The 14,446-nt window shown below is 43.2% G+C and overlaps 1 protein-coding gene across 1 annotated transcript in view; it reads left to right on the top strand.

Annotated features, from left to right (window-relative positions):
- SDK1 (sidekick cell adhesion molecule 1) overlaps window positions 1-14,446 on the top strand; it is a 687,887-nt gene that overhangs the window by 468,897 nt on the left and 204,544 nt on the right. The window contains exons 16-17 of the mRNA XM_084641923.1: window positions 12,472-12,619; window positions 13,500-13,640. Of these exons, the coding sequence (XP_084498049.1) occupies window positions 12,472-12,619; window positions 13,500-13,640 (289 nt within the window). The remainder of the gene's footprint in view (window positions 1-12,471; window positions 12,620-13,499; window positions 13,641-14,446) is intronic.

The raw sequence follows: 14,446 nt of genomic DNA, 5'->3' as shown, positions 1-14,446 counted from the left end.
CCATGGCAAAGCAAAAAGCACTGTTTTTGTACCATCTGAAAGTTAGCTACTGTAAATCTAAAGGTAAATTGTGATTATTACAGATCATCTCATGAATAGCACCTTGTTTTGCTACATGGAGAACCTGGGGTTGGGATCATTCTTAAGACTCACTTTTAGGCTGGAGGGTATGGATCTTCAGACTTAAAGGTTCCAGAATTGATTATTTTAACATCAACCAGGCAGAGTGCTTTGAAGTGCTACTCATAGCCATTGTCATGGTAGCAACTCTTGAAAAGATTCTTGATGGGTGATTCCTAGCCTATTTAGTATGGAGCCCCTTAGAACACTCTGGAACAATGTGCAGGTGCAATGTGATGCCTGCTGGAGGTACTGCTAATTAGGTGGTCAGCCTCCTTCACCAGCTGAAGTTTCTTAGTGGCCTTCAGGTGTAGCCTTGCAGTATTCCAGTCTGGTGGTTGGTCTGAAAGGCACCACACAGTAATTCACCTTACAAAATATGTAAGAAGTTCAGCAAACATCTGAGAGAGTTCTACAGAAGTCATGTGAATAATACCTCAGAACTCCACAGGGTCCTCTTAACTCTTACACACGGTGAGATAGCTCTAATAATTTTTATCTGAAGGCATTTTAATCTACCACTGTGTGAATCTCATCACAAATCATAGACGTGTGTACTTGAGTAAGATGGATAACTGCACAAAAAAACCCCAAAAAACCCAAACCACTTGCGTTCTATGAACGGAATACCTTCTCTTCAAGTGAGAATTGTCTCTCTTCCAGGACCGCTCTATACTATACTGTACTTTGAGTTTTCACTGTTTGTTTTATCTACATTGCTTTCATGTTCTTTCACTTCATAATCACTTGTTTACACAGGGCAGAGGGGACTCTGAGTTCCTGAATGTCCATGCCCTTGTTTCAGTCCTCTCCTTTTATGTATTAATACTCATTTGCTATAGATTCCAAAAGGACCATAAGCAATGTCAGCAGTGAGTATGGTTTGTATAATTGATTTTAATTAGTGCACAGCTTCACGGTCTCCATTTTTTTTTTAATCTTGAAATGTATTGATTGAGAGTTATTTTCATCTGATGTGTATATGGTTTAGCCTTAGTTGGCAGCTACCGATTTCCTACTTGAGGTAAGCTTGGCACCGTGTCTCTCCTTTCTTTTTTCAGCAGTGTTCCTGATCAATGCTGAATTGTGATACGATACTGTTGACATAGCTTTGTCTCATACATTTTTGTAAACAAATTCTCCCTTTGTTTTTCATAGACAACTTTCTTTACATTTTTTTTCTGCCTCTTCTTTTTGGGCCACAGTTGCCTTTTCATATACACAAAATATTGGGGATTTTTGCATATGTCCTCCATGACCTCATTTGCTTGTATTTGTAGCTCTTTTACTGTCAGCAGCAGTACAATATGTTAGGTATCCTATTCCCCATTTGTTGTTATATAGATGAAGATTGGTGGGGTTATTACTTTTCAGTTCCCAGTGATGAACAGAAATCTTCTTTCTGGATTCTGTGCAATTTTAATACACGGATTTCACATTACACTGTTATAGTTGCCAATATGTGCTCTGGATTTTGTTGGTTTTTCTTTTGACTGTTGTGGTTTGAATAAATTTCTAATAGCTTTAACATCCATTGCACATTTTAAAGTACATATAGTGAGTGAATACATAATAAAGGTATCTGTTATAGAAAACTAGCTGAAGAAGGCTCAAAATAATGAGTGAAAATTTCAGGGGACTAATTACTAGCTTCACTGAAGAATGGCATATCGCTCCACCTGGCATGGATTAAAGCTCTTTTCCATTGGTATCGGTGCAGGAAAGAGATGTAAACAACTGATTTTAATTGGGGGAGGGAATAGCAGCAGATTGTATAGATTGCAGAAAAAGCATCTGATTTCATTCACCTTGTTCACCTAATCTTTAAAATGAAGTATATGTACCTGGCAGGATACAGCCGTTTTCGGACTGTAATTAGTCACAATAGACTACCACCATGGGTGATTTTTGAGTCATAGGGCTTCAAAAATGTTGGATTTGGGGAAAATGTATAGTTTGATTCATAAAATACATTTTCTGGGAAACAGTCCTTAAGCATTCAAACTATATGCATACGAGGGTAAGAACCCACATTCACAATAGACATTCCAAACAAGTGATTGTGTGGCTTACTGTGGATTTGTACTGGCATCATTCTGTATGCCTTCATAACATGGTTAGCCACTGCTCTGGTGTACCTAGGAATTCTGTGTTGTATATATCTTTGAAGAGTTAGAGGTTTATTCACGTTATTGCCAGGGTGTCAATGTTTCTGGGGTTAATCAAAAGTTACTTCTACTTGGTAGCTATCTGAGCAAGCATTTATGGAGCTTTGTTGGATGCAACTTAGGTGAAAGCCTGTTTCTCTTTTACTGTATTCTTGGATATTTGTGCCTTGAGATATAATAGGATAACTCAGAGCCACTTGATAATGAGGTAAGGACCACATTAAATCCTTGCTCCTAAAAAAAAATATGCACACGCTTAACATTAAGTCTGTGTATAGTTCTACTAACTCAGTAGATTTACTCACATGATTAAAGATAAGTAGTTGCATAAGCCTTTGCAGGATCAGGACTTAAATATATATGTCTTGAAGGCTATTTGTTAGGACCATGACTTATTTCTACATAAGGCTTAGAGGATGGTGGTCCGTAAGGCATTAGAGCAGGGGTGGGCAAACTAGGGCCTGTGGGCTGGATCTGGCCTGCCAGCCATTTTAAGCTGGCCCTCGAGCTCCTGCTGGGGAGTGGGCCTGGTGCTTGCCCTGTTCCTATGGTCCAGCCGTGGTGCAGGGTCAGGGGCTGCTCCACACGGCTCCTGGAAGCCACGGCATGGCCCCGCTCCGGCACTCCACCCGTGGTGCAGGGTCTGCTCCACATGGTGCCCGGAAGCAGCAGCACGGCCCCCCCTCTGGCACTTCAGCTGGGGAGCAGGGTTGGGAGCCACTCCACATGGCTCCTGGAAGTAGCGGCATGGCCCCCCTCCGGTTTCTACACAGACCAATGGCCCTGCTCCAATGGCCCCCTCTGGCACTCCAATGGGAGCTCTAGGGACAGTGCCCGCAGACAGGGCAGCGTGCAGAGCTGCCTGGCTGTGCCTCTGCGTAGACCATTTATATGGTCTGCGTAGGAGCCAGAGAAGGGACATGCCACTGCTTCTGGGAGCTGCTTGAAGTAAGTGCTGCCCAAGCCCCTCCCCGCATCCCAACCCCCTGATCCCAGCCCAGAGCACCCGCCTACACTCCAAACTCCTCATCCCCTGCCCCACCCCAGAGCCTGCACCCCCGTCTGGAGCCTGCACCCCTTCCCCCACCCCAACCTCCTATCCCAGCCCTTATCCCCCTCCCACCCTCCAAACCCCTCGGTCCTAGCCCAGAGCACCCTCCTACACCCCAAACTCCTCATCCTCAGCCCCACCCTGGAACCCTCACTCCCCCAGCCCAGAGCCACCTCCTGCACCCTGAACACCTCATTTCTGGCCCCATCCCAGAGCCCACACCCCCAGCCAGAGTCCTCATCCCCTCCTGCACCCCAACCCCAATTTTGTGAGCATTCATGGCCCGCCATACAATTTCTATTCCCAGATGTGGCCCTCAGGCCAAAAAGTTTGCCCACCCCTGCCTTAGAGGATGGTGGTCTCAGACCAAGTGAAATCCCTAAAATTACATTTGAATAATAGATCCTAGTGGATTCCTGCAGGCTGGTGGAGGCCTTGAACTTGAATCTTTCACATTCTCAAATTGTTATGAACACAGATGTATCTGGGGAGACAAGAGAAACTTCAGTACTTTCCAGTAGTCCAGGCTATACAATAGCATCCTGAAAAGGGGAGGCATCTGAAATATAGTCCAGAGCTACGGAAATCAGCTAAGAAAACAATGGTTCTGTATCAACAAGCAGGAAGGAACAGGACATCCATCTTGAGTCTTTTAACTCAGTCGATATCCCCTAAGAACAGCAGGCAGACTTCAAATATGTAGAAGAAATTCCTCTTGGTAAATCACTTGTCTTAGGAAGGAATGTCACTGGTGTCAAATAAGTGCCTCCAAAACAGAAATTCTTTGACAATCAAAACAGAAGCTCTTGACAGGTCAAGAAATCAAATGGTAAAATATAGTGTCACTTTCTTATTTTCATGCAGCTTAATTTGAAAAAAAGATAAGACAGCACTAATTCAAATAGCCAGCATGTCTGAGCAGATTGACAACTAAATGAGAAACTTTTTCAGCCAACAGCAATTAAATTGGAAGACTGAGTGAGCGGAACCCAGAGTATGTTCTGGGCAGCTTAAGTTAAATGAAAGATTAGCACTGTCTGTTCAATATAATGGAAGTTTATTTAATAGATTGACCTGGCAAGTCTTTTGTCACCGTGGAACTTCTCCAGGCTTTCTGGGTCAGGAGACTGACAGTAATCCCTGAAGGAAGGGAAAGTGGGTATTGAAATTTTTATGGAAGGTTTCCTATGTCAAAATTGTTCTTCTACGTGGTAAAACAAGTTTCTTTGCAATTCTGTTTTGGCTGTGCATTTAAGCTGGAAGAGCAGCCTTTCAAAGGGTTTAGTTTATTGAGTGTCAAGAGATGACTTGCTATTTAAATTTTAAAGATACTTTGCAAACCCGCTGTATCCGCTGCTCCATGAGCAAGCAAATCCTCCCCAAACCACTTTTCTGAACAAATCAGAGTACCCAGGAGATGAATAGGGTTCATTTATATTAGTTTTCAGTTTAATCTCTCTTCCTGCCAGATCTTTTATCTTCCACCAGGAGAGGAAAAAGAATAAATAAAGTATTCTACAGCTGCAGTATATAAACAGACCAGAGCCCCAAGGTGCTGAGGAGATTAATAAGCCCCGTTGTTGAATCAAACTGTTCACTAGATCGAACTGTTTGGGTTAAGCACTCTCAAGTGGTGTTTACACTAGCAGTAAACAAATGAAACTGAATTGTTCCAGGAAATGGGCCAGTGCGAATTAGCTTATTTAAGGGCATTCAGCATTCTTGTTTGTGTGTGCTTTTCCATTTTCTTGATTAAGTGGCTTCAGGGAACTTACTAAAGTCAGCCATACCTTAACTCCTGCTTCCCATTAATTTTCATTGTGCACTTGGGTGTAGTAAGGTGAACAGTTGTTTGGCCACGGTCATTGGAGAAGTTCTATGAAAGGCAAAGTAAAGAGTGCAAAGACAAAACTTAGCCTGTGGTTTTCATAGTTAATAGGGGTAAGCATATTCTCACAATGTAAGTTGCTATCAAGCTCTTGTAGTCAAGATCACTGTTAGCAAACCTGTGCCAAACAAACACCTACTGGTGTGAGAAATCTACTGTTCTGCAAGTATCTATCCAGGATTCCTACTACTTGCTGTGTCAGAAATCACATTAAGATGACTTTGCTCTCAGAAAGCTATTACTATAGTAAATATATTTTGAATAATTAAAAGATGCAGCCTATATAGCCCAACTGGCATCAAGCCTGAGGGGGTTTTAACTAGTTAAAGAACCAGCCAGCAAAGCACTGAATTAGTGATTTGCATGTTGGTGTGACATTTAACACATTTGGAACACCTCATCTTCATTTGCAGGCAGTGTATGGTTTCATCTAGGTGATCTGTTAGGGACTGCAGTGTAGTTCTGTACCGTATGCACAGATATGTTGCCAAAATCTCTGGCTAGGTCCTCAGTTGTTTTCAGAAATGTTTGTAATTTTGAGTGTGGAATGTGAAAAGAGCTGGTATTATTAAAAACTGAACAAGTCTTTAAATCAGCGGACAAGAACCAAATGTCACCTCTTCTTGACTGCCCCAGTCATGCATGCCATGCTGTGTAACAGAATGCTAAACTGTATATATGTTCAGCCACAAGGTGGCACTGCAACGCACATTATTTAAGCTACCCTCAGCCATACTTGGCAGAGCATTAAAGAACTTATAGTGAACAGCTGGTATGTCCCTCTCTGAGAAGAAAGCTGTGGCCACTTCATATCTAGTACACAAGCATGACCTGCTAGTAGCAGACCTGCAACCTACCATGTATAAGAAATACATGATGTGGTGTCAGAAGTAAACTAGTCCCAAAGGAAAACAAACAGAAGGAACAAAATCAACAGAGGTTGCAGACTGGTAAAAAAAGCAACAAAGGATCTCATCAACATGCCACTCGTCAATGCCTCAGAGAGTTTCAGCTTTGACAGACCTTCACAATGGACAGACTGGAAGCAGTATTTTGCATGATTATCAGTTGCTACAAAACTCTAAAGAAAATTAAGAATTTATGCTATTGGGAAGGAGGAAGAGCAATCTTTAAATCCTTTGCCTTTACTGAAGACAGTCAAAAAATGACTATAAAAGTGTTCTGGCAATGTTTGATGCATACTTTGTCTCAGAAACAAGAGGTTTATGAAGGAGCATGTTTTCATCGGGAATTTCAAGGGCCATGGGAAAATGTTTAATATTTTTAGGAGTTCTGCATGCATTAGCTGGAAACTGATTTTGGAACTGCAAAACATGAAAATATCAGAGACAGGCTTGTTAGTGGGTTAAAAGATAAAAATTTGTCACAGCAGGTGCTATTTAAAATAGACTTAATTGTACACACAGCTATTCAAATAGCCAAGCAGTCTGAGATGGTGAGACAGCAAAACCAAGAGCAACTTATCAAACCTGTAAAACAATAAACTAGCTTGGATGCCGTTAACAGATGCAGAATGATTGCTACAAGTCATTACCATAAGAACCCTCCCTGAGGCAAGGAGAAAACTCCCACACTATGAGGGACAAATTCCAGTCAAACACCGAAGCCTTATACTCAAAATGCACAAAATGTGGAAATAAATCATATCCCATGGGATGAGGCATGTCCAACCAAAGGTGCAAGGTGTAATAAGTGTGCAAAATATGGATATTTTGCAGCTGTTTGCCACACTAAAACAATCAAGGAGCTTCACGTTACAGACAATGAAGAGCCATTGTTTCTGTGGATCTATCATGTGTGATGACTAATGCTAAGATTTTGTCATGGATATTTTTAGTAAAAGTCACGGACACGTCATAGGCAATAAAGAAAAATTCACAGGGGCTAGTATTTATTTTACTAAAAATATCCATGACAAAATGGGGAGCTCAGCTGTGGGGTCCCCACATGGCCCTGGAGTGGCTAGGCAGCTGCAGGGGTCTGCTCGAAGCTCCAGGGTCCCCCACCTGCTGTGGTAGGCTTGGAGCTCTTGCGGGGTGGGAACCCTTTACCTCCCAGCTGTTGCAGGCTGAAGTCACAGCGGTCACTGGAAGTCAGATTTGTGACTTCTGCGACCTCTGAAAAAATCTTAGCCTTCGGGATGACAAAGGGACTGTCTAGAGAGTGAAACTTAATATTCATGGAAAGACTTTAAAATTGACTCAGGAGCAGATCATAGAATCATAGAATATCAGGGTTGGAAGGGACCTCAGGAGGTCATCTAGTCCAACCCCCTGCTCAAAACAGGACCGATCCCCAATTAAATCATCCCAGCCAGGGCTTTGTCAAGCCTGACCTTAAAAACTTCTAAGGAAGGAGATTCTACCACCTCCCTAGGTAACGCATTCCAGTGTTTCACCACCCTGCTAGTGAAAAAGTTTTTCCTAATATCCAACCTAAACCTCCCCCACTGCAACTTGAGACCATTACTCCTTGTCCTGTCCTCTTCTACCACTGAGAATAGTCTAGAACCATCCTCTCTGGAACCACCTCTCAGGTAGTTGAAAGCAGCTATCAAATCCCCCCTCATTCTTCTCTTCTGCAGACTAAACAATCCCAGTTCCCTCAGCCTCTCCTCACAAGTCATGTGTTCCAGACCCCTAATCATTTTTGTTGCCCTTCGCTGGACTCTTTCCAATTTATCCACATCCTTCTTGTAGTGTGGGGCCCAAAACTGGACACAGTACTCCAGATGAGGCCTCACCAATGTCGAATAGAGGGGAACGATCACGTCCCTCTATCTGCTCGCTATGCCCCTACTTATACATCCCAAAATGCCATTGGCCTTCTTGGCAACAAGGGCACACTGCTAACTCATATCCAGCTTCTCGTCCACTGTCACCCCTAGGTCCTTTTCCGCAGAACTGCTGCCTAGCAGTTCGGTCCCTAGTCTGTAGCTGTGCATTGGGTTCTTCCATCCTAAGTGCAGGACCCTGCACTTATCCTTACTGAACCTCATCAGATTTCTTTTGGTCCAATCTTCCAATTTGTCTAGGTCCCTCTGTATCCTATCCCTGCCCTCCAGCGTATCTACCACTCCTCCCAGTTTAGTATCATCTGCAAATTTGCTGAGAGTGCAATCCACACCATCCTCCAGATCATTTATGAAGATATTGAACAAAACCGGCACCAGGACCGACCCCTGGGGCACTCCACTTGACACCGGCTGCCAACTAGACGTGGAGCCATTGATCACTACCCGTTGAGCCCGACAATCTAGCCAACTTTCTACCCACCTTATAGTGCATTCATCCAGCCCGTACTTCTTTAACTTGCTGACAAGAATACTGTGGGAGACCGTGTCAAAAGCTTTGCTAAAGTCAAGAAACAATACATCCACTGCTTTCCCTTCATCCACAGAACCAGTAATCTCATCATAGAAGGCGATTAGATTAGTCAGGCATGACCTTCCCTTGGTGAATCCATGCTGACTGTTCCTGATCACTTTCCTCTCATGTAAGTGCTTCAGGATTGATTCTTTGAGGACCTGCTCCATGATTTTTCTGGGGACTGAGGTGAGGCTGACTGGCCTGTAGTTCCCAGGATCCTCCTTCTTCCCTTTTTTAAAGATTGGCACTACATTAGCCTTTTTCCAGTCATCCGGGACTTCCCCCGTTCGCCACGAGTTTTCAAAGATAATGGCCAATGGCTCTGCAATCACAGCCGCCAATTCCTTTAGCACTCTCGGATGCAACTCGTCCGGCCCCATGGACTTGTGCATGTCCAGCTTTTCTAAATAGTCCCTAAACACCTCTTTCTCCACAGAGGGCTGGCCATCTACTTCCCATGCTGTGATGTCCAGCGCAGCAGTCTGGGAGCTGACCTTGTTAGTGAAGACAGAGGCAAAAAAAGCATTGAGTACATTAGCTTTTTCCACATCCTCTGTCACTAGGTTGCCTCCCTCATTCATTAAGGGGCCCACACTTTCCTTGGCTTTCTTCTTGTTGCCAACATACCTGAAGAAACCCTTCTTGTTACTCTTGACATCTCTCACTAGCTGCAGCTCCAGGTGCGATTTGGCCCTCCTGATTTCATTCCTATATGCCTGAGCAATATTTTTATACTCTTCCCTGGTCATATGTCCAACCTTCCACTTCTTGTAAGCTTTTTTATGTTTAAGATCCGCTAGGATTTCACCGTTAAGCCAAGCTGGTCGCCTGCCATATTTACTATTCTTTCGACACATCGGGATGGTTTGTCCCTATAACCTCAACAGGGATTCCTTGAAATACAGCCAGCTCTCCTGGACTCCTTTCCCCTTCATGTTAGTCCCCCAGGGGATCCTACCCATCCGTTCCCTGAGGGAGTCGAAGTCTGCTTTCCTGAAGTCCAGGGTCCGTATCCTGCTGCTTACCTTTCTTCCCTGTGTCAGGATCCTGAACTCAACCAACTCATGGTCACTGCCTCCCAGATTCCCATCCACTTTTGCTTCCCCTACTAATTCTTCCCGGTTTGTGAGCAGCAGGTCAAGAAAAGCTCCCCCCCCCCCCCCAGTTGGCTCCTCTAGCACTTGCACCAGTAAATTGTCCCCTACGCTTTCCAAAAACTTCCTGGATTGTCTATGCACCAGATGTCACAGTTATCTCTGAAGGGACTTACAATAACCTTCAAACCTCCCCGCCACCCCCGAAGCTGAAGTTACCTGACCCAGCTCGGACTTGTCCTGGAGGTATTTTGAACTGCATGGGCCAGTTCACCACAGAAACAATAGCTTTGCATTCAGAGTGCATGTGATCAAAGACTAGGGTTACCATATTTCAGGTTCCCAAAAAGAGGACGTTGCTGGAGGGGAGGGATGGTGTAGGGGGTACAGTTGGAGGTGCTAGAAGGGTCCTGTGGTGAGGGTCCTAACAGGTGTTGCTCCCTATCATGGTGTGAGGGCAGCTGGTGCAAGCAGTGACAGCTGTCAGTCAGCCCCTTCCTATGGGACCTCCTCCCCAGGGCTGGGAGTTGGGACCTGGGTGGGTGGGATTTAGCAGCTGTGGCTTTCAGAGGAATGGACCAATCAGCTGCAGGTGGACAGGAGGGACCAATTAGGAAGTGGATCAATCAGGGCTCTTTCTGAGCTGCAGCTTGTCTGCTCTGCAAAAACCCCAGACGTTTCCTGTTATTTGAAAAGTCATCTGAACAGAGAAAGAGGGCTCAAAAAGAGAGGCTGCATCCAGGAAAACCCAGACAAATGGGAACCCTATCAAAGGCCAACAACCTTCTTAGGCATGATAACCACGATGGGCCTAATGAAAAAGGTGGAAGAACTCAGAGAATTTGAAGATATTGGACTTTTGAAAGGAGATCCAGTACAAATAAACTTGAGACACAATATAGTGTACAAACACCTCTACCAGACAGACTTCGAAAGAGACTAGCTCCAGATTTATGCTAATTCAGAAGACATCATTACCTGATCATACTGGTCTATTTTCCAAGTGCATAGACATAATTAACTTGAAAGACAAAGCGTGATGCAGTGTTATTAAACTCAAGTGCACTTCTGCTCACTTCAGTATTCCAGAACTAGTGACACACAATGGACTACAATTCACTGCAGCAGAACTTAAGTCATTCTAAACTAAATATGATTGATCATATTACTAACAGTCCACATTACTCACAAGTGAATGGAGGGGCTGAGAGACCTGTAGAAACAGTCAAGAAAATCCTACAGCTGGAAGAGCCATTTCTTGCTCTGAGTTACAGATAACAGCAAAAGCAGCTACTGGATCTAGTTCTACACAACTTCTGATGGGAAGATAACTCAGTAGTACTGTTCCAACTTTGGAGATAGTCTTTTCCAAAGTGGCCAGACATGAAGAGAGTTGCTAAATTGGATAAAAAGGCAACAGCATGCACCACTCAGAGAACTACCAAGTCGAGAACCTGGTGACTGAGTTCATGTCAAATTGGAAAGAGAAAAACTTCAGCTGTCATAAAGAAAAAGAATTAATTGTTCAGATCATGTGTGATGGAGGCCAACAGTGGAGAGTTCAACAGAAACTGTTAACATCTACAATTTGTTCAGAACTGAACAATCAGAGAAAATTCTACAGATGGCAGACATAGAACAAGAAGATGATGATTCAAAGATTCCAAATGGAGCACAGCCAATTGTTGCAGCAAATGGGCAGCCAGATTACAAAGTTGCTATGCATTCGGGTCATGTAATTAGAAAACCAGTATGATTCAGAGACATTTAACAGATTGATCTGTACTGAACTTCAAAGACAGCATGATAGTGTAAATTTTGTAAATGGTAGGAATGTAGAATTTAAGGGGGAGATATAATGGAATGCTAACCTATATTATACTGGTCTGTCACTAGGTGGCACTGTGTATACCATACCTTATTTAAGCTAACCTCAGCCACATCTGTTCACTGTAAGAAAAAAGCTCTGTGGCCACTTCATATCTGGTACAGAAGTGTGACCTGCTAGTAGCAGTCCTGCAACCTGCTGTGTACAAGAAATATATGACATGCTAAGGTGAAAAGACGACAGAATATTTAATTTCCAACATATTTCATTTTTCACCTCTGTGAAACTTGGGAATGTAATTCAGGCAGCAGAGAGGCTCAGAGTGTGAAGTATGTGAACTGACAATGGAGGTTTTACACTACTGCCAGAGCAGGTTATTCCAAGGAGCCATCCTAAGAAATGATTAGACTGAAAATAAGACAATACATCTGTAGAAAACATTCAGGCATGTAGAAGCCTTCCCAGGCCTTGCAGCAAAGAGCTAATTTGGATGACAGTCACTCTTCCACACCTGCTAAAGAGCTGGGTAGAAAAATGTTGTAGACTAGCTGCGAATTTCATTACAGCCCTTCAGCCAGAGACTCATAGGTGTGGTGTTGTAATGGCCTGCTAAACAGATGGGTCACGAAATACATGGCCCATCTATCTTTATTATGCTCATTTCCTCTTTTATTAAAATGAGAATGAATACAGTTTTTAGGTATTACACAGTGACAAGTGTAGCATCCCTTTCCAGTAGACAAATGTGCAATCTACCGAACCATGGGGATAGACAAGAAGGTTTCTTTCTTTCATCTGAGGAAAGAAGGTTCTAAAGTTACTTTGAGGAAAGAAGTTAAAGGAAGCATATTGCAGTCATAGACATTCACTCACTTCTTAAGGTGTTTTAACAAGCACCTCAATATTATTAACATGTGTGTGTTCCTCCACCAGACTCTCCCTGGAAAGTGCATCTATCAAATGTTAACCCTAAAATGACCAGTATCACTGTGAGTGGATTAATTCCAGCCCGTACCTACCAATTTAGGGTGTGTGCCGTTAACCAGGTGGGCAAGGGCCAGTACAGCACTGAGACCAGCAGGTAAAGTAAAAGTAGATCCCTATGTAAAATGCACAGCATGTGAGGGAACCCCTAATCTGTCAGTTGTTCAGAATTGTTAAAATGAAGTTACCTTGTGTATCACAGTGGGAGGATGTGGGCACTCAGCGGATACCCCTAGTTACATGAAGTGCCTAAGAACTTTGAACAGTATTTAGCCATCCTGGCAGTTAGCAGCAGCAGCATATTCTGCATGCACTGGGGACAGAGGTCCAGCCATCTTTGCAGAGTAACAATCAAACAGGATCACAGAAGGAGATGGAGTGAGTGCACGTAGGGCCAACATATTTTTTTCCTGCGGTTAAAGACTCAGTGGTTAACTCTGGACTGGGCAGAGCACTCACCCAGTCACTGCATTTCACTTCTGTAATTACTTCAGTTGTGATATAGAAGGATGGCTTCATCAAGTTAAGTTTCAGATGCATCCCCCTTCCTTTATAAACCAAAGCTTGCTATGAGTTTGAATTGTAGAACAGCTGAGGTTTAAATGGCTTTTTCAAAATGTAGGCATTTGATATGAAAAATATTGAAAGAGTCAAAGGAGTCACAGATTCTGATCTGAGCTCTAACTCATTCAGGCTTGTAATGTTTTTATATAGTTGGAACAGCATGGGGGATTCAGACAGAATAAGGTTACCTCAGCTGTCCTCCTTGTGGCTTGCTTAACTGATTTTCTATTATGTTGATTTGTAGTAACTATTTCATGCAAAGTCATCAGTAGTTTGGTCAGCATTATGCTTCTTTCTAGTCTTTGGACTTTAGTAAATAAATATGGTTCACATTTAGTGGACACACAAAATAAAAAGCTTGAACTTTGTTTTTATCTTAACGCCCACATCCCATTACATTCTTTTGTGCTTAGATTGATGTTACCTGAAGAACCTCCCAGCGCTCCTCCTAAAAACATAGTAGCCAGTGGACGTACCAATCAGTCTATCATGGTTCAGTGGCAGCCTCCTCCTGAAAGTGAACATAATGGGGTTCTCCATGGGTACATCCTAAGGTAAGTGATTTGTGCTCTAGCCTAGAGGGATCTTAATATAGAGTCTGGCACTAAATATCTTAGTGTGTTAGAGGTGGACATCCTAGTGGTTTGACAAATAAAAAAGAAAGAATGTTTAAAAGACAATTTCTAATTTATCATTACTTATTATTTGCACTGTACCATATGTGTGCATAGTGCTTTGCGTACAAAGAAAAGACTCCCTACCGCAAGTAGCTCATAATTTAAGTCAGACATATTACACAAGTGGAACAGTGGCATTCTGGGTTCTGAAAGAACAAGGATTCTGCCAATAAAGTAGATGGCACAGATCAGGTGAACCATAGCCAGATTAGGGTTTGGAGTTGAAAATAAATTAAGTAAATAGTCTTTGTGCAGCCCAGCTATACTAAGTGAGTGAAAAGGGACTTCAAACGGGTAACTGCTACTATGAAACTTATTTCATCCAATTTTTCTGCTTACGTATGGAGAGGGTGTGGCTCCTAAAACAGGTATGATCATATTGAGAGACTTCCCAGAGCACATTCATTTTCTAGTCTTTTTGGGAGTCAGTAACCAGTCCAGCTGGACTCAGCTATTGCATGGTTCCAGTTGGCTCGCTAACTGTCCCTGCAGTGAGAGCAGGCAGTGTAGCATTCACTCTGCTCAGGAAGGCCTTGTCTACAAGATTATTTTCTGGAAAATCTAGCATTGTACAACCACTGGTATAGCACCATGCAAGGTTGGAGCCCCAGTTTAGACAGAATACAGATTGCTGGTGGCATTTTTACCAGTGTCCTCTAGAACTGCTAAAGGATATGGTGGTA

Source organism: Lepidochelys olivacea (assembly GCF_965140295.1).
Source record: "Lepidochelys olivacea isolate rLepOli2 genome assembly, chromosome: 10".
Lineage (NCBI taxonomy): Eukaryota > Metazoa > Chordata > Testudines > Cheloniidae > Lepidochelys > Lepidochelys olivacea.
The sequence above is the reverse complement of the archived record's forward strand: the minus strand, read 5'-3'. Positions and strand labels throughout refer to the sequence as shown.